General features: G+C 40.8%; 1 protein-coding gene across 1 annotated transcript in view; it reads right to left on the reverse strand.

Moving 5' to 3' along the window:
- The window catches only part of GTF2I (general transcription factor IIi), a 65,018-nt gene extending 41,578 nt beyond the window's left edge, over window positions 1-23,440 (reverse strand). The window contains exons 1-8 of the mRNA XM_009577875.1: window positions 23,384-23,440; window positions 21,864-22,002; window positions 8,982-9,113; window positions 8,369-8,552; window positions 8,145-8,173; window positions 6,911-6,959; window positions 6,170-6,213; window positions 4,678-4,755 (exon numbers count right to left, since the gene is read on the reverse strand). Coding sequence (XP_009576170.1) covers window positions 4,678-4,755; window positions 6,170-6,213; window positions 6,911-6,959; window positions 8,145-8,173; window positions 8,369-8,552; window positions 8,982-9,113; window positions 21,864-22,002; window positions 23,384-23,422 — 694 coding nt within the window. The 5' untranslated portion in view covers window positions 23,423-23,440. The remainder of the gene's footprint in view (window positions 1-4,677; window positions 4,756-6,169; window positions 6,214-6,910; window positions 6,960-8,144; window positions 8,174-8,368; window positions 8,553-8,981; window positions 9,114-21,863; window positions 22,003-23,383) is intronic.
- Window positions 23,441-26,205: the final 2,765 nt, after the last annotated feature.

A 26,205-nucleotide genomic window follows, 5' to 3' on the forward strand; every position in this document is an offset into this window, starting at 1 on the left:
ATTATTACTGTTTTATTTTATTTCAATTATTAAACTGTTCTTAGCTCAACCCACGAGTTTTCTCACTTTCACCCTTCCAATTCTGCCCCATCCCACCGGGGGGAGTGAGCGAGTGGCTGTGTGGGGCTTAGTCGCCAGCTGGGGTTAAACCATGACACAGGGTCGTATCAGAATGCCTTTAGGAAGCACAACATCATGCTTTCTTGTTTTCTCAATATGTTCTCTGGCATTTCTTGGTTTAAAATAGTGTCTACATGCTGAGTCTTACATTATGGAGGTTAGGGTACTGCCAGCCCAGCTTTACAGTTCTAGCCCCATTAAAATGGACATTACTTCTGGGAGATCTCCAAAGGAGAAATATTTTGTTGTTAGAGACACACTAAAAGATGCTCATGACTTTCAACGTTCCAGAGTAAGAACAAAAGCACAGTTTACTTCCCCATTTTTGGCTTTTTTTTCAGCAGAAGGTATTTGCAATCTCATTTGGGTTTGGATGAATGTCCTATATTTTAACCGCCTCACTCTTGACATTTCCAGAAATTCCAAAACTGATAGCACTGTTCAACCACATGGTGCTTTAGAGAAAAAAGATGTTAGGCAGTTGTTTACTAACTCTAAGTGGTTTATAAACTAAACCAGTCAGTTCATTAGACAGCGGTTTATAAACTGAACCAGCCAATTCACAGGACACATTTTTTATAGCCTTTTCCTTCTGCTTCCAGTTCTTTGTTTTAACTTCGAGGCGTCAGTGGTAACTGAAGACTTGCATCCACAAAATTCACGGGATAACACGCCTCTTTCAGGAAATGTTTCGTCCTTAGTCAGCAAGTTACTCAGTTCTGCGTGGGCTATGTCTCCAAAAAGCCTTGTTTTACTCTGTGCTGATGAAGAGGATTGAAGATGGTACATATCCCCGAGGAATTTTATTAACATATTTCTGCTTCTTTGTAAATCGGAAAAAAACCAAAAACAAAAAAAAAAGTATAGCTCTTAATTGATTCAGAGCTGCTCTCATTCTGGTACTGATGGTACTTTGACCTCATTTTTTCCATGGAAAGTCTTCAAGATAGCCTGGGTCTTGTAGACAGCCTTCTAGTAAGAAGCCAAGATGCGTGTCTGCTACTTTACAATACATTTATGCATCAGCTGAACAGTCCCCTGAATGCAAGGAAGCTGGTATGGATGCTAGGAGGATTTACAGGCACAGAGATGTATTTGCATTAACACAGTACAGAACACATGTCCTGCTACTCGGCTTTAGGATCAGGCCTTGCACATACTCAGCTGGTCTGGAGCTCGGGCAGAAATGAATGCCGGTCCCTCTGCAACAGCCATGGAAATAGATCTATTCCCACAGCACAGTAATACGCTTAACCTAAGAGTACAAACCCCATTTCGAGGACTAAACCACATTTCAACCACTAAACTAAGAAACAGCATTTTAACTAACATTTCTTTTCATAAGAGCCATAATAACTGGTACTTATAGATAAGGTATATGCAGGATAAGATGTTGCATAGATAAGGTATATGCAACTATGATAGCTGGAATGCTCCAGTGTGCGTTGTTTAGTCCTGCAGATCTCTGCTCAGTTCTTTTCCTCATTTAGTCAACAGTCAAAATCTGGACCTTTCCTCCAGAACAGGCTGTCTTTGGTGTCACCCAAAGCATTTAACACTGCAGTGACCTTCACATTTGTCCAGGATACTGGGAAAAAAACACCCTGCACTCCTAGTGCCCACTGATGGAAAATTGCCCCTAATACTCTGTCAAAACACCCACATGAAGTTTTTGATGGCTAAAGGCCCCATTTCTCAGTCTTCTTACTGTGTACTGCTAAAACATTTCTAAATTTAGTAATTCAGTATTAACTCATGGCGGCATCCAAATGCTGCAACCTACTACGAGATAATAAGAGATTAAAAGAACGTCCACCTACAGATATAATTTTCCCCATTTGATTAACAGGAGGATTTCATGTGCCGCCGAGGCACACAGCACTTTGGTCAGCATTACAGATTTGTGAGAGGAAGCAGAGAAAAACAATAACCGTGAAATTTCATCTGTAAATCATTTTCTCCAGGAAGCCCCAAGCAGACTGCTGTTCTCTAACAGTTAAGTTGTTTGTTCTCATAAATCGATAAGCCTGGCTTTTGCTGTAGGATATTTTTAGTAAGAACTATGACCCTAGCCATTTTCTTTATTTTACAGCACGTCTCTACGAAGGCAATGCTTGGGCAGACTTGCGTCATCCCTCAGGAGCACACCTCAGGATAACTGCACTTTTCTAAGGTTCACTTCCCTGCACAGCACCATCATGCACACACAAACCCCTATATGCCTCTTGAATTGATAGCTCTCTGCACTTTGTACAACCTTTGGCTTGAATCTGAGTGTCAGCAACTCGAAGAAACAAAGGGGAAGCTGCTTTACTCTGGGGAAGGTGGCATGACACGACATGGTAACATCTCTTTTAGCTCACAGCACCCCATCCCTTCTACCAGTATATTCAGTTTTGCCCCATTTTAAATGCAAGTTTGGAGGACTACACTAAGACGGGGGGAAAGGGGAGTTATTAATCGAGCACCATTTTATCTGAAAAAAATACATACTGCTCTTCACCAATCAGATTATTTAAATTTCGGGTTCTGGAAAAGACAAGAGAAATTCCCCCTCCAAATCCACATTACTTAGACTTTACTATGGATGCATATTGAATAAACGGGATTTTTTTAGCTCAGTCAAACATGCTGCAGCACAATGGGTTACTATTTTGTAAGGAAGCGATTTCAGTACAGACTCTCTTCAAACAGCACTGGATTACACTTCGGGCTATTGGCCAAATTCTGACATTGTTTTTATGCATGAAATGGAAAGCTACAAGGGGCTGAAAAGCAAAAAGATGACAGGACTTGGCTTTGGAAGGAACAATGATTAGGTTGTCTCCAAAAAACTATCTATTTTTACTACATTATATCGTGCCTGTAAACCCCGTCCCCTGAGGCTAGGCAATGTACAAATATGAAGAAAAGATAATCCTAACACCAGAGAATTCACCTTTCAAATTCTGAACTTGAGTGATTACATTTTGCTATGCCGTATGGTTAAGATCATACATTACTTGAAACATGCCAGTGTGAGAATATTGATTCTACAATCCTGTAGTTATTAAAGCACATTAGAAAATAATCTCAAGAATCTTTGTGTCTAAACACGCACAAAAATGTTATCTCAATATAATATTTGTGCTGGTTTTGGCTGGGATAGAGTTAATTTTCTTCACAGTAGATAGTATGGGGCTGTGTTTTGCATTTGTGCTGGAAACAGTGTTGATAACACAGGGATGTTTTCGAGATGTTTTTGTTACTGCTGAGCAGTGCTTACACACAGTCAAGGCCTTTTCTGCTCCTCACCCCACCCCACCAGCAAGAGGCTGGGGGGGCACAAGAAGCTGGGAGGGGACACAGCTGGGACAGCTGACCCCAGTGACCAAAGGGACATTCCATACCATGTGACGTCATGCTCAGCACATAAAGCTGGGGGAAGAAGAAGGAAGGGGGGACGTTCAGAGCGATGGCGTTTGTCTTCCCAAGTAACCGTTACACGTGATGGAGCCCTGCTTTCCTGGAGATGGCTGAACTCCTGCCTGCCGATGGGAAGTGGTGAATGAATTCCTTGTTTTGCTTTGCTTGCGCACACAGCTTTTGCTATTAAACTGTCTTTATCTGAAGCCACAAGTTTTCTCACTTTTACCCTTCCGATTCCCTCCCTCATCCCACCAGGGGGGAGTGAGCGAGCGGCTGGGTGGGGCTGAGCTGCCGGCTGGGGTTAAACCACAACAATATTACAAAATGAAAGGACGTGCTGTTTTGCACTTCATTGTTGAACACGCAGCTATTCTTCAGAGATGCGTGGCAGCTTGCCTGTGTTCCTTTGCATTGCTCAGTTAACCTAATGACAAATGCAAACAGGCTGAAATAATAAATTTAGGGTTCTAGTTATTTTATTTCGCCATTTATAATCAGGATTTCTTAATTACTGTTCATTTCAACCTACAGAAGTAATGATTTCTTTTTTTCACTCCTAGTTGAGGTTAACGTGCAGTATTAACCAGATATGTAGAGATGAGGCAAAGCAACCGAGAGATACCTTAAAACATACACAGAGCCCGAGTCATGGACCTCACGAATGTTGTTATGCTTTGTCTATATAAACCTTTCAATACAATTCTGACAAACATTGGTCATTCCACAGAAGAAAAGTGATTGATACACCATAAAATTTACTGAAACTTTAAACTAAAGAAAAGATCCAAGCCGTGCTCTAGACACTATTGTTATTACGGTTTATTTCCTGTTTAAAGAGGTCACTGGAATTAGAGTCTACATATTGGACCCTCAGAAAAAAACCCAAGCAGTTCAAAAGACTCCTGGAATTTCTCCTTCAGCCCAAACACACACATATGAGTATGCCAAAGTTGTACTTTAGCTCTTTTGGTATTCTTCAGAATAATTTAAATGATAGCCAGCATGAAAATGTTGTATCGTAACAGAGCTAAGTAATTGCATGTTTAACAACCAAGACTAAGCAAAAAGAGAAAAGAGGCACAAAGAGAGCAACACTTAAGCATTCAACCTTTTTATGAGATAAACACAGATGAAAGCTAGTATCATTACCTGGAATATTATACTGATAGTAGTCAGGATCATCTGATTCCTCCTTCACTGTCACTGTTGCCATTTCCAAAGAAATTCCTGTAGGAGCAACAACGGAATCAAATATGGAAACTAATAATAACCAGATTCTTAAAAAAAACCCAAAAAACCACCCACCCAGATCCTAGCTGGTCTCTATTCAAAAAAAAAAGAAAAAAAAAATTATTTTCAGGTGCTGAGACACTAAACAATTGTTGAGCTAAGGCAACGGTAATAAAGTGACCAACCGGTTTCTTATCTTTCAGTTTGGTCACTGTCAGAAAGGATTCAGGATTGAGTGCTTCCCTACAAACTAGGCATCCTTGCAAATGCCATCTCGGATCTGAAGAATCAAAAAGAATGGTCTCCTTCCTTTTTGCCCACTACCACAACCAAAAAAAAATATATTTTAACACTCATCATGCTGAAAGTACTTCTAAACCTACTCCTGCTCACTCCTCTGTACAAGTTCAGACACAGCCTGCATCAAACTGTGCTGCTGACGGAGCAACACCAAAGCTCCTCAACTGCTCTTGGCTTCCTTCAGGCGAACTATCCCCTCCATTAGCCTTCACAGCATTCCCTAAAACGTTTTCAGAACATTCCGACAAAAGGAAAATTACTTAAAATGCCTAGAAAGCAGCACTGGAAAGTGCTGGGACTTGACAAAAAGCTCAAGATAGCTCTTCACGTACGTTAAGCTAAATGTTAACCATTGACCATTAACGAAGGGTTCCCAAACCACATGTTTAAAGTTGTGAAGCGCAAAGAACTAGAGCAAAAAACTGGACTAAATATAAAAACTTAATTCTTATACAAAATGCTGAGCAGTGTAGCCCAACGCAACAAAAGGGAAAGTCACAAGCTTATCTGCAGGCACACCTGTCGTCTCACTGGCTTTAACGGGATTATTCATGCCTTTACCTCAAAGCATACGTTTAAGCACTGCTCTGCTGCAGATCACAGTGCCTTGCAGGATCACGTCCCACCTGCAGGGGAGCTTAGGAATGCTTGGTCATTTTTTTTAACAATCAATATTTTGCTATTTATTTCCATTTTAGCTAGAAAATGGACATTCTGTCATTTTCAGTATTTTGGTAATATTAACAAGCAAACCAAGTTTTTCTCTCTCCGTTAGGGATAAAGTGATCTTGAATTAGAACAAAATAAAAAACAAGAGGATTTTCTTCTCCATTTAAAACTAAACTATTTACAAAGACAAATTATTTTAGTCTACAAAATTTTACAAATCTCCTCCTCCTAGAAATGGAAACATTTGGCTAAAGTTAAATACTTGATAAAGATGCCAACAGAAAAGTGGCATTTTTAAGGAAAGAAAAGTTTTTCTTTCTCACAAAGGATGTCTTTTTGCTGCTTTTTTCCTGGAGCTTCCTATCTTTGCTTAAATTCAGCCTTCTGAACAGAAACTGATTGTTCATTTTTCTTGCAAATAAGGGCAAAATTTTGAACATACCAGAATCCTCGTTTGGTTCCGTTTTCACTTGAATAGGAAGACAACTACAAAAATAAACAAGTCAAGCACATTGACATTACAAAAAACAAATATCACATTTCGGGAAGTTCCTCAAGCTTTACAGGTTGTCAAGTAAAATCAATCTCCCAGTATTTTTTTTCCAACTAGGAACACAAAAGTAAAAAACCCTGCATCTTAGCTTATCTGATTTATCTCAAGGGAATTGCCAGGAATCTCCCATCCCTACGTTTTCGGGACGTACACAATATTCAAAGCATGCTTACCATTTAATGAGAAGCAAACTCAGAAGCACAGAAACACTTGCTCCCTGTTTTGACATTAACCAATTTTTAATTTATTCCAGATCTCTTCATTTACTAACAAAAAAATGTATTTTAATTTTTTAATTGAGGAGGGGGAAGGAAGCAACATTACATCTGTTCCCCATCACTTCCATATCATAAAACATGACAAACTTATCCCTGATTGACAGACTGTGAATTAAAACACTCACTGGGCTAATTAAACCAAGGGGAAACTTTGCCATCTGTTTAATTTGTAACAGCTTCCCCACAAATAATGGTCAAAAGAAAGAGAAAATTCAACTTCATGCTTTTTATAATCCCAGGCAAGCAAAAGTTATCCAAAGGTCAGACGGACAGAAAAAGCACAATAAGAGAAAGTTAAACTACATGAAAATACATAGTTGATACAAAAAAAACTACATTATTTTAAATTCACCTTCCACCTGGAGGTATAATTGAATGTGAAGGATCTGTCATATGAGCTCCTGAAAGTTAAAAGACAATCTCTGAATTTCCTGTACTCTATTTACCTTAAACACAAATTGCAAACATAACATTGATTTCATGAAGCAAAAACCTGTTCACATTTTACAAGCATATGTGCATATTTTCTGTATTCACAGATATGAAGGTGAGATCTCTCGTTAAATTGCTTTATTAATCTATAAAGCAACACCAATATAAAATTGCTTCAAATGTGCATATCACCATGCTTTTCACTGCTGTCTTTCATGATGCTAAGTGAAAATCTTGCAAAACAAAGTTAAACAGATCTTCCACCTAAACTCTTCTAAAAGAAAATGGACTGTTTAAAGAGATTCCAGCTTAGTCCTAAATTACAGCTAAACACGAGTAGATTATGTTTATAGAAAGTCATTTACCACACTGAAAACCTGTCTTGCTTCTTCAACAGATACATATTATTACCAAAATCTCTTTATAAAATTTCCCACTTTCTAGTCTTCTTACTGGGCACAGGCAACACATTTCTAATTTTACTAATCCAGCATCAACTTCTGGCTGTTTCACCTCAGAAAATGACACTTTTCTTTTTTGATTACATTCATATAGAGACTGCTTCATCCTCTTCATAAAACAAATCCTCACATATACGAATTCTGCAAGTAAAGCAACATGATCCCATGAAAGGAACAGGAGAAGGGATTTCTTCTAAGCTAGAAGTGAATCCTTGCGGAGTTTTAAAAAACTCACTTTGGCTCAGATTTTTTCATACATAGAGGTTTTCATAAGAACTCAAACACCTAACCACTTCAGAAGATTAGATCAATTTTTAAAATGATATATAAATGCCAAAATCAGTTATGCATTGAAACATGGAGCACTGCAAAGTCTTGGCATCTTCTAAAAATGCAATGCACAGTCCTTCATCAGTTCAATTCTCCTCTCCCTAGGATACTATCCAATTCACATTAAATTTAAATTCAGCAAAAGGATGAAGAATGCAATGGAACAAATTTTATCTCTAATTAGTTGCTCCTGGCAGAATGCATACAGGAAAAGGTTATAGTTCCATAAGTAAGGCAACTCACAGTCTAGGAATTTCTGCACAGTTTGCCACTTTATCCACATGACCAAATCCTGTATCTATATTGCCATCTAAACTAAAATTCTGATCTGTTTCTGTTTAGTATGAGTAAGTAGTAACTTACCAAGGTGTTTCTTTGGCTCTAGGAAAGGCCTGTGTGGAAATATGGAAAGAAAAACCCATAGCTTTAGCAAAGACATCATTACTTACTTGGTAGTGTAACATTAAAGAGAGAGCACTCAGATTTAAGAGCAACAGGCTGCCACGTATTTAAAAATTAAAATTAATTGGACTTAATTTAAGTACAAAACCAAAGTGGACAGACCAGCACAAGAGAGAGCAAATAACCTTTTGATGATAAATGAGATCCCTGATTTGTTTTCCAAAATCCATTTCAGGGTTGAAACATCGTAATTTGCAGGATGTTTAAATGCAAGTCCTTCTGGCAGGCCCTGCACTACCACAGCAGACTGGTCCCTCTGAATCTTCTCATATGGCACAGGTACCACTGTTGACTTTCCTAAAGCTTTACCTAGGAAAAAAAAAAAAGGAGATTGTTTTGAGGTCAAGAGCGCTCAAGTTAGCAAAAGGACGAGTCCGTCATAAAACTTCTTACTTTGGAGAGGACTGGAGCAAAAGCAAGGTGCAGATGCAAATCTCTACAGGAAACTAAGTACTGCTCGCATTAACACGCACTGGAAGCCACTGAGATACAGAGGCTTTCTTGAAAGAAAACCAAATGGGCTGTGCTGTGCAATAATCTCAAATCACATCCCACAAAACACATCAAGGAAAAAACTATCCAATACATGTGTATGTTTTAGAATCGGCTACTAAAAGTTAAACTTACCACCTTAATAGCAGTAACTTGGAAGGCTAAGATCATGCCGTACTTTCCTCCCAACTGGAATAAAATTTTAGACATCCAGAACGGCTATTTAGAAGACTTTAAGGCACCCACCATAGCAAAAGCAGAAGAAGTCCTCCACAGACTTTCTGAGAGCTTCCAGTTCCACAATATCCGTCAGTCTGTTTACAGGTGGTATAGTCTTTGTTTTCTGCAGTTCTGCAGCCCTCTCCTCTTCTGTAACACCTGGCAGTTATTTAGAAAAATAAGACAAAAATAAAATAATAAGTTATTAAAACTCCCAGTACCTAGTCCCTCCAGTTTAGACTACAGACACTCGTGAAGGATTCCTGCCAGAAAATCATAAGAACTTATTTGCCTTAGAAGCACTTATCTATGTACGTGAGCAAATTTAAATTTACACCAAAATTATTATATCCTCCTTACAACCTTTGTAAATATCACTGTCTGAGGTGTAAGAATGATGAACTAAGAGACACATCCAAGCAGGCTTTTTTGGCACGAAGAGGTAGAAAACACTATTAATCTCAGGAGAGGATAATACAGTAGAAACAAAACGCAAAACTGCCAAGAAAAGAAGGACCAAGACAGTCACCAGGGAAAAGGTAAAATGCCTGTGTGGAGGGTCCCATAGCTCTCCAGTGCTATGCACGATGTCTTATGCAGCAGTTATGTTATATCCTGTTTTGTTTATGCTGTATGTGCTTAGCTGAACTTTTTATAGAAGGGATCTGACTTTTGCCACAACAGCTCCTATATCTTTCAGAAGACATTTTAAGTACACATCTCTTATTGCCAGATAGGAGGAGTTGCAAACAAGCCATCATCACGCAGAACAGAGATTTCAGCCCTACACCTTGTTCTAGTCTCTGAGCAAAAGTCACTGCAAAAGGAGTGAGGGAATAACAATGCTTCCAATATTAAAAAGCAAACAGAAGTGATCATTTCAGGTGGCAGCTTCCCTTTCTCATCATTCAGCTCTTGCAAAGATTTACTGAGAATCACCCAGCAAAAACGGGGAAAAACAACAGAGGTATTCTGCATATGAAAGAAAAAGCAAGGGAGATCTATGTTCCTATGGGCAAGAGAACGATCAGTGCTGAAGTTGTGTCTTGACTTCACCGTGAGCAAGCACAGCGGTGAGTCTGAAACGCTGCGATTTGCATTACCAGTACTGCTGGCATCATAATTCTAGGCTAATACAAGAAAACAAACATCAGTTTGAACAACTGATTACAAATCGTTTGTGAAATGAGCTGAAGTAGCAATGCTTTTAGTAAAAATGCATTTAACATCTTAGAAACTCGTATCTTCATTTAAAAGAGAACCTCTTCCTTCCTCTACAGATCACACATCTGCTTTGTGCCCTGGAAACCCACCTCCACGCGACATTTAGCTCTACAGCTCTTCAGGCCTGAAACTTTTGCTTTCTCTGCAATATCACAGGGCCTACCGTAACACAAAAATAATGCAAAAATGGAATATTATTATTTACCCATTACACAGGGGCTTAGTTAATGACAGTTGATAAGGTTTGCCTGGAGACTTGTGGATAAGAGATATCAGTTTCCATTTGTAGCTACATGCAATGTCGCTTTTTGGGTGGGTTTTTTCCACGTAAGAGACTGATTCACTGAAAACGCCTTTACTGCCAGTAGCTTCTCAAAAGTGTACCCACACTTTCTAAAAATAATAAGCAAAACAAAAATAAGATGATGACACTGCTCGCTTCCCATTAAAATGAAAAGCAGACAAAAAGACATAGAAATTTTCCTTCTTAGCTAGAAGAAACCCTTATCATTGTTTTTTATTACATGATTTTTATCCATTTTCTTGAGCTCGCATTATGCATCTGCCTCCCTAATCTCTCCCACGTTTGCTGGCCAATTTCAATCAAGTCTGACAAACAAGATCAAGTCTCAAAGACAGTAAGATTTATAAGAGCTCTGCACAACTGATCAAATCTAGCAACCATTCATCCCCTCCTGGCAGCACTGATGGACACATCTCCACTTGTTGGAGGCTACACAACTTATTCTGTCGGAGCTCTTGCCACAATTACTGTCTGAAAATAACTATGAGCAATGAAAGAGGGAAAGTAAATGCGTGTGTGGCTAAAAGCATTTTGCTTTGTTTTATAATGCATCCACCCAGTTCATCTGTGAGCGTTTTAAGGCCATCCAGTTTTACAGTTCAGGAAATTGGACGATAACCTCAAATTAAAGAAAAATCATTTTATGATTATCAAAGGATCACTTAAACCACAAGAAGAGCAAATCACCTGAGGCAGAATTTAGAATCCAGGGAATTTCAAAAAGATCAGCTATCTACAGTAATTTTCCGTTTGTTTGTGACGCTGAGGGAACGAGATGGGTGGTCTCCACTGAAACGTGACTGAACTTTCTTAGCAAGTTTTTTAAACTAGCTGTTAAGTTAAGCCCCTTAACTGGCTAGGCAGAGACAGAACATGAAAGGTTTCTAACAATCAAGGCAAGCAACCTAGCTCTAATAAGGCTGTAAAGGAGGCCAGTTACCAAAATCTGAAATAAACCCAGAAAAATAGCACGGAGCTCTGAGCTAGGCGGGGCATGGCTAAAGGTAAAGGTGCTGGAAAGAAAAGGCATCCGGACTGGCACACGACCTGCAAGAGTCTCTCCTCCTGACACAGAGGAGGCCCTCTTCCTGAGCCAGCGGGGCAGACGATGGAAGTAAAGGAAACACCCCACAGGAAGGGAGGCGGAAAGTGATCTTATAAAACTCTTTAAAAATAACTTGTGTCTAACTATGTAACAGAAGTTTTGAAAGAAGTTTTCTTCTCATTTTGAGAACTTGGGAAAAGGGGTAAACTGACTTGTAAAACAAGGGAAACTGCCAGTAACGTAAAACTTAAGAAAAACAGATTAATTCACCCCTAATACCATGAGAAAGGGCTTGCAAAGGAGACCATCAAAAATGCATGGCTAGCCAGGGCTGGCCATCACCCACTTCAGGTAAAGCCCTTTTATCAGTCTGGGAAGTTGAGGAGAAAAGAAGGGAAGGAGAACAGCAGTAAAAAAGAAAAGGAACAGTATAGCAGGCCACAAGGTAAAGCTAAAAGACAGGAGAATTATTTCTATGTCCTTCATGAAGATCTAGGCTATTAATGCCTAGTAGCTATTCAGCTAATGAACACATACTAATATATGTAAGAAATATGCAGCATGGGACAGCCAAAAACTACATTATTTGCATTTCAAAAGGTTAGGCAGAAGGGGTCTGTAAGCTGAACAATGTAAGTGAGCTCAAATGGAGACAGCAATGGCAAAAAAAAAGCAGATCTTACAGTAAGAAAGACAGGGATGATTGCTTTGGATTTTATTCTTATTATTTGTAACTGCAACTGTCTGGTGAGTGCTAGGAATGTTATCTTTAAACTAATTCCTAAGCACGTGATTTATTAGTAATAAACTGATCAAGTCTTTAAGGGTAGATGCTTTAACTCATAACTACATTCTGCAAATACAAAAGAGAAAGTGATTGAAACTTAAATCAAAAAAGCTCTTGAGGATTCCAAGAATGAACACAGTTCAGGTAATTTATCAAGCAGTTACAACCGCAACAGAAAAACTCCCCCAAAAACTAGGGGTGGGGCAGAAACAGATGCAAAATGTGAACTAGTGCTTCCAATAAACAGAGAACGATGTAAATACTTTAAGAGACTGGGAAAGCAGAAGCCCATAGTGCTGGAGGCAGTCACAATGTATGTAGCAGTGTGTCCTAGCTTTCCAGCAGGAACATCTGAAGCTTCATGCTTTTTATTAAATAAACAAAGATATCCCGTAAGCTTTAGCAATCAGGGCACTCCGGACATCTTTGTAGCACCCTAGGGAGATGGGGACCCCCAGAACGAACTCACAGAGCTAAGGTTTTACAGTCATACAGAGGCCTGGACACAAATGCAGAAGACCATCTTGCTCAGAGAGCTGCAGAACAGGAAAGGAGACACACAAGAGGAAGGCAGCAGATACCATGCCCACAGCTCTCCCAAGCAAAAAGGATTATGAAACTGTTCCCTAATTAACCCCAGGCAGAGCCGGCTAGGTTAGCATTAACACATCACTAAACAGGCGTGATGCAACCTGGCTCGCATAATGTAAAATGGACACGGGAACACTCACGTGATCCCTTCCACTAGCAGAGATGCAAGGTCTTAACACCCAAGTGACAGACACGGTAGGAGTAAATACATCGTGTTTGCCAGCACAATTAGTCTGGGAAATGGTGATGGGCTACAGTCAGTGTGGCCAGGAGCAGTCATCTATCTCTTCTGGTCTTGCAATTTGGAGAAGTGCAAGTTATTCCAAGTCATCTGCTGCAAAAAGGGAGGTGAAAACTCAGGAACACAACCGAGAGCCACAGCTGAGTAAGTTCCCATTAAAAGTGACTGGGAAGAGCCTGTTCCAGCAGATACTCAAACAGAATAAGCATTTAGCAGAGGTTGTTTTAAAGAGGCCACTCCCAAATAGCTAGAAGGAATTCTGGCCTGAGAAAAGAGGTCGAGAGTTACAGAGGTGCGAAACTTGGCAATAGGAAAGCATCCTGACAGTCACAGCTTTAAAAAGCAACTATTCCAACATCCTTTTTTCCTGCTATGCATTCTGTAAAGTGTACCCATTTTGAAGTGCACTGGTAGACCAAAGCTAAAGCAAGAATCATAGATACAGCCCCCCACTTGCATTTAAAATAGGTAACAGATTAGTTATGGCATACATGCAACTCCACGAGCGTTCTGTCAGGATTAATCCTCTGCCTGGCTCTTATTGTTTTTCTTTCATTTACTATTTATGTCTACAATTTAATAACTCCTCTTCCAAAATATTCTGTAGCTTCAGAAACAGCAAAAGCCACAGAAGCCTCAGCTGGCCACAGAATAGTTTAGGGCCAAAGAAAATGACTGTGGGAAACCAGTTTCCACACTGGCACATCATCATCAAAAAGAACCAGTATTTTTAAACTAGCTGCATTAGTGTCAAGGGATTAGCCTCTGAGCAACATAAAAAGATGTCAGCTAGTTACAGAATGGTATTTTCACTATAATACCGTAGCACGTAATCAGAGACAAAGATGATGACGAAGATTGTCCTTTAGATATTATAACAAGGACAAACACAATCATAGAATCATAGAATCATAGAATCATTAAGGTTGGAAAAGACTTCTAAGATCATTGAGTCCAACCGTCAACCCAACACCACCATGCCCACTAAACCATGTCCCTAAGCACCTCATCTACACGTCTTTTAAATACCTCCAGGGATGGGGACTCCACCACTTCCCTGGGCAGCCTGTTCCAAGGCCTGACCACTCTTTCAGTGAAGAAGTTTTTCTTAATGTCCAGTCTAAACCTCCCCTGGTGCAACTTGAGGCCGTTTCCGCTCCTCCTATCGCTTGTTACTTGGGAGAAGAGACCGACCCCCACCTCGCTACAACCTCCTTTCAGGGAGTTGTAGAGCGCGATGAGGTCTCCCCTCAGCCTCCTCTTCTCCAGGCTAAACAGCCCCAGTTCCCTCAGCCGCTCCTCATCAGACTTGTTCTCTAGACCCTTCACCAGCTTCGTTGCCCTTCTCTGGACACGCTCCAGCACCTCAGTGTCCTTCTTGTAGTGAGGGGCCCAAAACTGAACACAGGATTCGAGGTGCGGCCTCACCAGGGCCGAGTACAGGGGCACGATCACCTTCCTACTCCTGCTGGCCACATAGCAGTTAGACCCACTAATAACCTCTGTTATTAACGTAATACTGAAAAGGTATTAGGCTGCTTCCATACAGATCAGGGGATTCAGTGTGTACTCAATTTCAAGTCTGAGACATTCCGCTTTAGAGCTGAAAAGCTAAACACCCCATTTAGATACTGCTTCTGAATTACTACAGGCATGACACGTAAGATATACAGAATATAATCAGGGGTAATCACAATAGTGAGGAAGAAGCAAATCAACTGTATTAATACTTTATTTACATCATTACTGGAGCATCCAAATAAAGTACCATAAAAGGACTATGCCAGACTAGCAGTACAGTACACACACTAACCAGCAAGCTGCAGTGTCAGGGGCTATCTCAGCAGATTTAATCAAAGACATTTTTAAGCACAAGTCTAAAATTAACCCAGAGCTACTGAGTTAATAAAAACATTCACACTACCGTGGCTTGACTCCCACCTATCATCTTCTAAACACAAGATCTGTGCATGGTGCTCTCAGGCCTGCAATACCACAGTCTGTTCAACATTGCTTATAGAGAAAGTACATAGACGAGACACAGACGGGATCAAACATGTGAATAGCTTCATCCATTAGAAAAATGAAAGAAAGCAGCAAGAAATGCCAGTAAGAGCTTCAGCATGTTAAAATCTATATTTATACCAACACGCTATACACTTTACTGAGTTTTGGTTAAAAAATACGGAAGTCATCGTCGCGGTTTAACCCCAGCCAGCAACTTAACCCCACGCAGCCGCTCGCTCACCCCCCCGTTCCGGTGGGATGGGGGAGAGAATCGGGAGGGCGCAACTAGGAAAGCTCCCGGGTTGAGATAAAAACAGTTTAATAATTGAAATAAAAGGAGGTAGAACAGTAATAATAACAATGAGAACAACAACAATAACAGAATATACAAAGCAGGCGATGCACAATGCAACTGCTCACCGACTGCGTGTCACGAATGGGCGGCGAGCCCCCCCACACCCCTGGTTTTTATACTGAGCATGATGTCACATGCTATAGAATACCCCATTGTCAGCTGGGTCCACCACCCCGGCTGTGCTCCCCGCCCCCCCACAGGTCCCCCTGCACGTGGCAGGGGATGGGAGGCTGAAAAGAGAAACCAAAAGTCTCCCCAGTGCAAGCACCGCCCAGCAACAACCAAAGCATCAACGGGCCATCAATGCTCCTCTCAAACCTAACCCAAAAGGCAGCACACCCCCAAGCTACTGGGAAGGAAGTTAACTCTGTCCCAGCCGGAACCAGGACAGTCATGTTTTTCTATGCCATGCTTTTTGGATATCGTCACCTACAAAGAGAACACAGTTCAAGACAAAAATATTATTTAGAGCTATTTAGCTGCCTACAGGTAGATATCATGGAGACTTTCCGAAGCTTTGCTCTAGATTTTTAGGTACCTAAGTTGCTTTGTAGATCTGGCCCTGTTGCTAGCATTGCTTTTATTATTGCCAATATTGGAACTAGTTGCAATGGTGATGCAATGGAGAATATTAACTTCTTTTTTCAACCCAATCACAAAAGAAGTATTGACGATTTTATTTCACAAAATACTTCTAGTTTGAAAAAAACTTACTAGTCAGGCAATTTGGAGCGCATGTACCTCTTGTCAGTAAGAAACAGCATATGACAGATAATGACAGGCAAACAAACAACAAAGGAAGCTGCTGCCTTCAAACAGTTGGACTTGAGGGCTGTAGTGTCCGTATGCACTTTTCCATAGGGGGTGACTCCAGCCAGTGCCACAAATTCCTCTGTAGGAAAGTCCTCATGCAGACAGCAACCACAGAGCTCATATTCACTGCTGGTGAGATCTCTTGAAGGGAGCAAAGCCATCACTTCTAATGAAAGCTGTCCAGGATCTCAGCACAGTCTATGTAATACCACCGAACAGCCCCAAGCCCAGCTGGAACGCACTATGTTCACTGACAGCACTTCTGCTGTGCTGCAGTATCACTAGGGACACAAGACAGACACTTGGAACATCTGACTAGCTTTGTCCTGTGCAGTCATAGTTTAAACGTTAACATTTAATATAAGAACAAACTATTTCTGTCACTCAGACAACAGCAAGACTAAGATTTCATTAGGAGAATCCCTAGAAACAAATCAGGAAAGCAAGGAAAGAGGGGAAAGCTGAGAGAGAGTCATGACACTTTCCATCTCTGGTGTCCAGCACAGTCAGCACCCAGCCTAGCAAAATTCTGGCACTGAAGGGAACACAGAAAACAAAGACTGAAGAAGTGAGTTGTACCTCTTTGGCATGGCTGGGAAGATGCTGCCTGGAAAACAAGGTCTAGGCAGTAACAGATTTGCTTTAATCCCACACAGGCATCCTCCAGCCTATGGTGATGAACAGCTAGGGATGAAGCAGATTGATACTCTCCAGGTGTGAGGTACAGACTGACTACTCAGAATCCCATTTGCACATCCTTAAAGACCAAAGGATTGCTCTACAGTCTTTTTGTGCATTTGAAACCTTCTCAGATATTAAGCTAAAAAGCTCATTTTCCACAGAGAAGAGATCCACTACTTCTGTGGAAGCCAAAACCTGAAGTGAGGACAGTCACTGCGTTGCTATAATTATAGCTGTGGCGTAGGAAGCCAGCATCTACCATAGCAAGACCCTAGACATGGTATAACTTCAGCCAGAGATGCTTAATTCTCTCTAGACTATAGGGACAAGCTACTACAAGCCCAGAAATGCCAACTTCAGCTATTCGGGTGGAAATTACAGCAGGTCAAAGTAGTCCAACAGTTGCCAATCCAGTTAAAGACTTGCCAGTTTTGAGTTTGTTTTGTTTTGTTTTTGAAACCAGTAAGATCTAGCCTTTCAGGTTTCTGTTTTTGTTTGCTTTTTCCACCCCCCTCTAAACTGCTGAAGCATTACCTTAGTTACAGAGTCGAAGAGATAAGGGAGCACAATGTCAGAAGAAGAATTGCCCAGAAAACCTGATACTTCTGTTTGCTCAAAGGCCAGAAGGATTCAATGAGACAGAAGCCTCGCCGCAGATCTTCAAGCGGGTCCACAGTAGCCTAGTTTATGGGAAGAGTAATTTTACTGCAGATGGTGGAGGATATCCAAAAGGGAACAACAATCCACATACCAAAGATACTGTGGAGCAAAAGCTGAGCAATCTTTCCCATAAGGTCTTTGGAGCATCGTGTGCCATTCATTCATCATGAGCAGAGTGCCCATTAAAAACACTCAGATTCCGAGCGTTCTTGAAGCTACAAGGAGTTCTTGCAAGCTGTGGCTGGATGGACATGGAGGTACAGGTAAGAAGAGTGAAAGGTGCTGGGCCAAAGTCTCTAGCAGGACTTGAAGCCAAACTCTGGCCCATACCAGATGCATTGTTAAGATCAGCGTGGAAACCTGAGGCCACCAGAAGGAAAATGAAGGCTCCTAAAAATAAAGGACCTATCATCCAAGATGAACCATCTATAGATGCAAGATGGCCCCACCTCAGGCAAGTGAGCCCAGAGCCCTGGCACCAAACAAGGAAAAAGCAGCATAACTGGGAGAGCTGACAGAAAGTTGCAGAACTAGCTGGATTATGCTTCCGTGCGACCTACATACCGATGGTGCAACAGCCGGTACCAGTGGAAATGCTAGCAGAAGCAACCGGGATTCTTGGAGAACAATCAGCTCCTTGGCACATGGGATGGAACACACAGTGCTGGGTAAATCTCTTTCGAAGTCCAGAGCAGATGACCAAAAAGGTGTTTCTGAGTCAGGAAGCTCTTCTGAAAATTCACTTCTGACAGGCAAATAAAACCTGGGGATGATGAGACCTCTTCTGGTTTTTTTGTTTGTTTTATAAACCACAACCAGCTCCATTCAAATGAGAATGAATTCCACAGAGCTGATAACCACACCTTGACCAAACCTCAAGGGAAACTGCTAAGATGACAAAGATGAATACATGAAGGGAACAGCATTCTTGAGACACCCCAGGACACTCCTGTTCGGGATGGCTGATAACCACAACTCCACAGCAATCCAGACAGCAAGGAGGCACTTCATCTTGCCGAGGCCATCCAAGAGGAACTGAGGACCACACAATACACTTCAGCAGGGAACAGCAACTAAAACAAAGAGGTACTGGTAGGGCAAGACGTGTATGATCTTGATTGCTTACAGTGCACAAGTATCCATGCTTGTCCATATTCTGAATACGAGCAGACACTCGAAGGATATACTTTTTTTACATACAATACAAACTTACACAGGCTTAGAATAACTGACACTGCAGGTTACCTAAGTTACATGCTATGTGTACAAGCACATGCAGTTCTACATTGATTGAAACATACTATTTCACTGTAACATAGGGCTTACAGCCATCTTAATTAAGTGCAGTTCAGAAGAATATATTATCTGACCCAATTTTAAATAATTAATGCCTGTTGACTGGTCCTTCAACACTCACTACACAACCCATAGTAACAGTAAAAAAAGCATTGCTATCATTTGTTTCTAACGCATTTTCTTAAGGTAACAAGGTACACAGGATATGCCCAGGGCTCCTCCTTCCCCTGCAGCTAGGGGTTAGGGAACCCATGTGGGTGAAAGTCGTTATGAATGAAAGCCACAGGAAACCAAACTCCAGTGCCGCTTTCACTGAAAAAAAAAAAATCAGTCCTATACTGCTAGAAAGTGTACATGCTACTTCCTTCATAAACCTCATATATACATTTCATCAATTTAGCCCACTACATTATACTCATTACTTCCACTTTTCCCACAGCTCCTTTGTATAGTTTGAGTAAATATGAAAAGTTTTCAGAATTTGGAGGGCTCAGGCTTCAAACCCGCTGCTTATTTTTAGTAAAGACTGGAGACACATGCTGGCTTGTCACAACAGAGTAGACACAACCAGAGGAATGCTTAGTAACTACACTTCTGTTTCTACACTTAAAAATGAAGAGACTCATACAAGTGGAGCGCTAGTTCTCAATATTGTCAACACCACGTGTTCCAGAGACTGACATCACAGCCGAATTTTTAAAGGTTTAATTCCAACAGCAATGTAAGAATCTCTTGGAAGCCTTTATTAATCATAAAGGAACAAAAAGGGCCCAACTCTAACTTATTAAAAACACACACAATTGTGGCCTTCCTGGATTTTTCCAAAACACCTACTAAAATTGCAATTAACATTGTCTATTACTAGCTTTCCTATTTAACTGAAGAAACAAGGTGCGAGGGGAAAGGAACTGTTGCCTCCACAGTTCTAAATTTTAGATCAAAAGATATTACACTATAAACTTCATCAAGAATTCAAAGTTGTCAAAGGCAGTGATGGAATCAGCATCACCAGGCATATGTAATGCTATTATTCCTAAAAATTGATGTTCTGAAGTCAAGTTTTCTGGAATTATCAACATCTTCGTCAGTAACAGGAGAAAACTACCTCCAGCATCAAAACTCCCCAGGAAGTATGGGGTATATTAGTGAAACCATGAAAGCAATGACTGAAGTTAGTTGGCTTTATTCACACAGATCGACACCACGATGTTCTGCAAGAAGCATAATGAAAACACTGTTTTCAAAGTGGGTATTGTTTAATCTCATTGGCCTGACAGTACAAAAACACTGCCCAAGAACGAGTATCTTGTAACTGGAACAAAGCAAAGGATCAGGATTATCAGGATCAGAACTAATGTAAGATTTAAACATGCATATATCTATAGAAACCATGTCTGATACAGTTGAACACAAGCATGGATGAAAAGCCAGGGCTTCCCACGGTACAGAACCAGAAATACAGATCTAGCCAGGGAGATCAAACATCAAATCCCAGTTATTTCAGACTCCCTACCAATAGATGTGCCCAGTATACAAAGTCTCCAGTATATCAGGGCCCATGATACCACTGTACTGGCAATAAAATAAAGTACCTAGGACCTCAGGGAAGCCCTTTAAGGAACAACAACAACAAAAAAGAAATCAGGTGAAAACTGAACTCCACCCCATTATTCAGCTAACAGTTTTCATAAATACCAGTATCAGAAGACTGCCACTGTAAAAAATAAAAAAGGAATTGATCCATCTTATATTTGATTCCTCAGTGAGGTCGTAATTCTGCATTTTGATATCAGTTATCTGTTACAATGCACATTGTGGTGACTTTCCTTAGAGTAAATATACTTATGCACACAGGAAGTCACTGTCCAAGCGAGTAGGACAGTGGCAAAAATCCAGAGCCCCACCACGAACAAAAGACCTCGAGACAAAACCTCCAGGAGAATTTTAGCTAGCAGCAAAACCACTTTTAGGAGCAAATGTTTCTGTTACAGATTAAACATAGTTGCTTTCCAAACAGTATTTAATTAGTCAAGCCAGAACATTTTACAGCTGTTGCTTTTAAACTCCACCCCAGACTGATTCTTCTCTCATGCCCTGCTCTTGACCTGCATCTTCTCCCTTTCCCTAGGCAGGTAAATATACATTTCGTTATTGATTAAGCAGTGTCCATCAACAACACTTTCCCAAATGAGCATATCAATGCTCCCCCAAAGAGTCACTGAATCTTTGAAACCTAACTCCTAAAAATACTGTCCTGTATTCAATGGATCATGTTTTATGAATACAAAAGTTCCGCTGTTTCACTACAAAAATGAAATTAAACAAAAAACACACCCTAGATGTACTTAAAGGAGTACAAAAGTAATGCAGATGTAATTTTAAGTCATTACGGTATAGATACGTACTTCTGTGTACTAAATAACAGTGATATAAAAAAGCTACATAAAAAATATTTTGTCAAAAATGTGCATCTACTTTAATAAGGCATGAAGTGATCTGGAGAACCAGGACCATCTGAGCTGACAGAAGCAGTCTACTACCTGTTCGATGTCCTGCCCAGCCTTCACGAGTGGAAAAAACAACCTTGGAGGAGGGGATACAAAGAAAAATTAACATGCACTAGGAAATGCAGGATGTGTTGTCAGGGTGGACAGTCTAATACTTCTTATTGAACTAAGAAAACATCTAAGAAAAAATGAACATTTCCAGCCACAGCTGAAATAACACTCCAAACAAGACCACTGTTACTGACCGTTTTTATGTTCTTAAACAGCTGGTTTTGCCATAGCCAACGTAATTATAGCATGTAGCTATGATATACAGAACTTTGCTCCCCAAAGTTATTAGTATATTGCAATACATATTAAGCAGCTTGTGAATACAAAAATAAAACATTGAAACTTACAGTATTTAACAAAATCCTTCTGAAAATCTTTCCTAGAATTGACAAAGGCTCTTCCTCTCTCAGTTCCAACTACAAACACGTCTGTTTCATACACAGCAATACAGGCAACTTCTGCCTTGGACTTGGCGAGTTCTTTACACTATAAAAAGAAAAACAAAAAGCTCTTATTACCATAGTTAAGAGTACAGTTAATGGAAATGTATGTGATATCATGTATTACTTCTGTTGCCAGTATCCATCCTTCAGAAGGTACTGCGAGTAACATAACATGAGCCATCAGCAAAGGGTAATTTATACAACTGGAGTGCTTTTCATCAGGAATCTTGAAAGCATTGTAGATGCATTAGTGAAATTAAGGCCTTGTCTAGACTCAGAGATTGCACTGTTTTTAATTAAAATGATTTATGACATCAATCCATGTGAAATTATCACTTCCCTGTTAGATAATCACATTGAGTGTCTTACTCCAACTCCAACTTTCAACAGAGCATATAGGAGTTTTGTTCATTCACAGCACACTTATCACACATCATGTTCTGTTCAGAAAGGTGTGGTTGCAAGCAGGAAGGCTGCCTGCAGTCTGCCTTGTCCTGCCTGCTGTGCTCAGGCTCAGGTGAATTCCTCCTGAGCGGAAGGACTGCACCTTCTCTGTGAACACCTACGTGTGTTCCGCTGGGAGAAATTTCTGGCAAATAAGTAAGGCAGGAAGCCTGCGGCGCAAGGAGAGAGCAAAGATCCTAAGAAAATTAGTGAAATCATCAGGAAATGATCACAAAAAGTCAGTTTCTCCTAGGAACTCCAATCTATAAAGACATCAACAACTCCAGCATGAGAGGAAAAATGACACAAAGCCTTTAGGAACTGAATATACCCATTGGGAAAAAAGGCTTGCAATCAATTATCTTATAAGCATCCCGTTCAAAGTTTCATTGCTAAAAAGAAAATTTTTGTTCTGGCTTATCATTTAAGAAAACAATTTTAAAGAACTAAATCTTTGACAGTGCCTCAACTTTAAGGAAACGGGACAGGCATTTCTACTCACAGCCCTGGCCAACCTTAAACCCCACCACACAATGATTAAATAACTTCTAAAAAACAGGTGATATGCCAACTTAAAAAAAAAGTATTTTCTGAACAAGTTTTGTTGAATTGGTACAGCAGCTGAGGACAAGGCATTAGCCTCAAGACCATTTATTCACTCTATATTATAGATGACAAAGACCAGAACATACTCTTGCCTTTCAATCATGCTCTACCTAAGCAATCAAGAAATATTTCCGATTTGTTTATTTGACAATACAATTTTTAAAACGACCACACCACAACAAAAAACAAGATGACTGTTAAGAAGACTGTTAGCATGATTTTCCACAAGCAAAGAGACAGAGTTGGACAGCATGCAATAAGGTAAAGTTAAAACATTACATCTTTCCTGTTCCCCAGCGGGAGGCAATGTATCAGTGTAATCCTGCACATGCCAAGACAGAGTTAGGACGAAGCTGCTTAACTTCTCTACTAACCATTGACTCCAGTGCTGACATGAGGAATGTAACCACCATTCTGCTTTCAGAGGAGTCCTCATCATGGATGGACGTTGCTGGTACAGTAGTTTGGGCCATTTTCCTCCTATAAAATGAAATAAAAAAACCTTTTCAGATACACAAAACAGTACAAGAAAACTAAAACCTCTCTTACGCAAGCAAAGAAAAAAAAAATTCAAGAACCCAGAACACCCCCCACCACGCTGTCGTGGTTTAACCCCATTCGGCAATTAAGCACCACACAGCCGCTCGCTCACCCTCCCCGCCGCGGTGGGATAGGGGAGAGAATCAGAACAGCGAAAGTAAGAAAACTCATGGGTTAAGATAATACAAGAAAACTAAAACCTCTCTTACGCAAGCAAAGAAAAAAAAAATTCAAGAACCCAGAACACCCCCCACCACGCTGTCGTGGTTTAACCCCATTCGGCAATTAAGCACCACACAGCCGCTCGCTCACCCTCCCCGCCGCGGTGGGATAGGGGAGAGAATCAGAACAGCGAAAGTAAGAAAACTCATGGGTTAAGATAAGAACAGTTTAATACTCCTTTGGCCAGTTCGGGTCAGCTTCCCAGCTGTGCCCCCTCCCAGCTTCTTGTGCACCGCGTCCCTGGCTGAGCACGGGAAGCTGAAAAGTCCTTGACTTAGGATAAGCATTGCTTAGCAACAACTAAAACATCAGTGTGTTATCAACATTATTCTCATGCTAAATCCAAAACACAGCACTGTACCAGCTGTCTGGAAGAAAATTAACTCTATCCCAGCCGAAACCAGGGCACACACACACACACACACAAGCAAGCAAATATACAGGTAAATTAACAGGAGGAAGCGCTCGCTCTTCTATTCTTTCATGTTTCCTGCTGTTTCATCCAAAGCTGGACCTAAACATTTAAAAGTTAAAATGTTGTGCCATGACTAGACCACAAACCCTTTGTGCCTAGAAAGATGCATATTAATTGATTAGCTGAATTTACATGGATTTTTCTTTCTAAGCATGTTTGCAACACCAGCAGTCTAGATAAACACAGCAAAAAACACTGGCATACACCTACAGAAAAGAAATGGCAAACCATAGTTAAGACACAAGTATTAGAACAATCCTTCCTATAATTATCGTGGCCTAGCTCAAAACAAATCACCACCACCCTGCCCCAAAATCATGGCCTCAGAGACTACAGTATCAGTAACCAGAACGTGACATTTTTATTCACACATTCTTCAGTTGTAGGATTAACTCCAAAGCTAAGTAGTCCCAATTAAGGTGCTAAAATTACAAACTGAATTTCAGCAGTGACACAAAAAAGAGATTTAAACCTATTTTCTGTATGTCATTCAGGAGACTTTCAACTTATTGACATGGTTTAACCCTAGCCAGCAACTAAACACCACACAGCCGCTCGCTCACCGCTCACCCCCCACTACCACCCGGGATAGCGGAGAGAATCGGGAGGGCAAAAGTGAGAAAACTCGTGGGTTGAGATAAAAACAGTTTAATAATTGAAATAAAAACCAAAGTAAAACAGTAGTAGTAATAACAACAACAACAACAATAATAGAATGTACAAAGCAAGTGATGCACGATGCAATTGCTCACCACACGCCGACCGATGCCCCGCGAGTCCCCGAGCCCCGATCTCCCCTTCCCGGACCACACCTCCTAGTTTATACACTGAGCATGACGTCACATGGTATGGAATACCCCATTGGCCAGTTGGGCTAGCTGTCCAGGCCACGCTCAACCCCCCCAGCCCCATGCGCATCCGGCAGAGCATGGGAAACTGAAAAGTCCTTGACCTGTGCAAGCACCACTTAGCAACAACTAAACCATCAGTGGGCCATCAACATTCTTCTCATACCAAACCCAAAACACAGCACTATACCAGCTACTAGGAAGAAAATTAACTCTATTCCAGCTGAAACCAGGACACTTATTTAAGACATAAGTAATAATCAGGACTTGTTTTTGCTTCTGCTGGCAGAACTGTCTATACAAGAATTAATATATTGAGAATGAAGTTTCAGCAGCTGCTAAGAGCACATTTTTCTACTGGAGTGTTGCAACTTGTTACGTTTACAGGTATCTAAAGCAATAACCTGACATGCCTGGAGGATGAGAGAACTAGTAGAGATTTAGCTATTACAACTCCATGCACAAGTCTTGAGAAAAATTACCTCAAAAGTCAAGATAGCTCAGATAAACGAGACATTTCAAAACAGCTCCATCAGACAGCTTGCTGCTCTTGTAGAACCTGGACATACGACATGGCTCAAGTTTTCAAAGGTGACGTGTATCCTAGATGTGCAGACAAGCCAGGGCAGCACAAATAACCATTGCATGTGATAGTACATGCTTACATTGGAAAAAATGGCACTGTGTTGTTCTTTTAATAGGACTTAGAGCACTTCAGACTACAAATTGGAGGGGAGGAAAAAAAAAAAGCTAGCAAGACTGCAAGCTCACAACGGACAACCAGCAGCCTTCTCATTCTCCAGACACAGGCCGGCAAGGTTTAAACAGCTTTAAAACTGTGTTATGGGTAAACTAGCAGTGGCATAGCCAGCAGCTGTTTGAGGATGCACGTAATGAGAGGTTTGAACACTGGCACCTGCTACACTGAGGAGTAGGCAAAAGGTCCTTCCTCAGGTCTGGAAGCTGAACTTCAAGAGTGAATATAAAGGAATATCAACTGTTGGATGATGTTGATTGCTTCAGTGACCTAAGAGAGGGTCAGCTGGGCATGGGGAGGCAGAGGCTGATGGGGTTATCCTCTGGAGGAAAAGGGGAATCTTACTTATTGCTT

Source organism: Fulmarus glacialis, unplaced genomic scaffold (genome assembly GCF_000690835.1).
Source record: "Fulmarus glacialis isolate BGI_N327 unplaced genomic scaffold, ASM69083v1 scaffold8215, whole genome shotgun sequence".
NCBI classification, from domain to species: Eukaryota; Metazoa; Chordata; class Aves; order Procellariiformes; family Procellariidae; genus Fulmarus; species Fulmarus glacialis.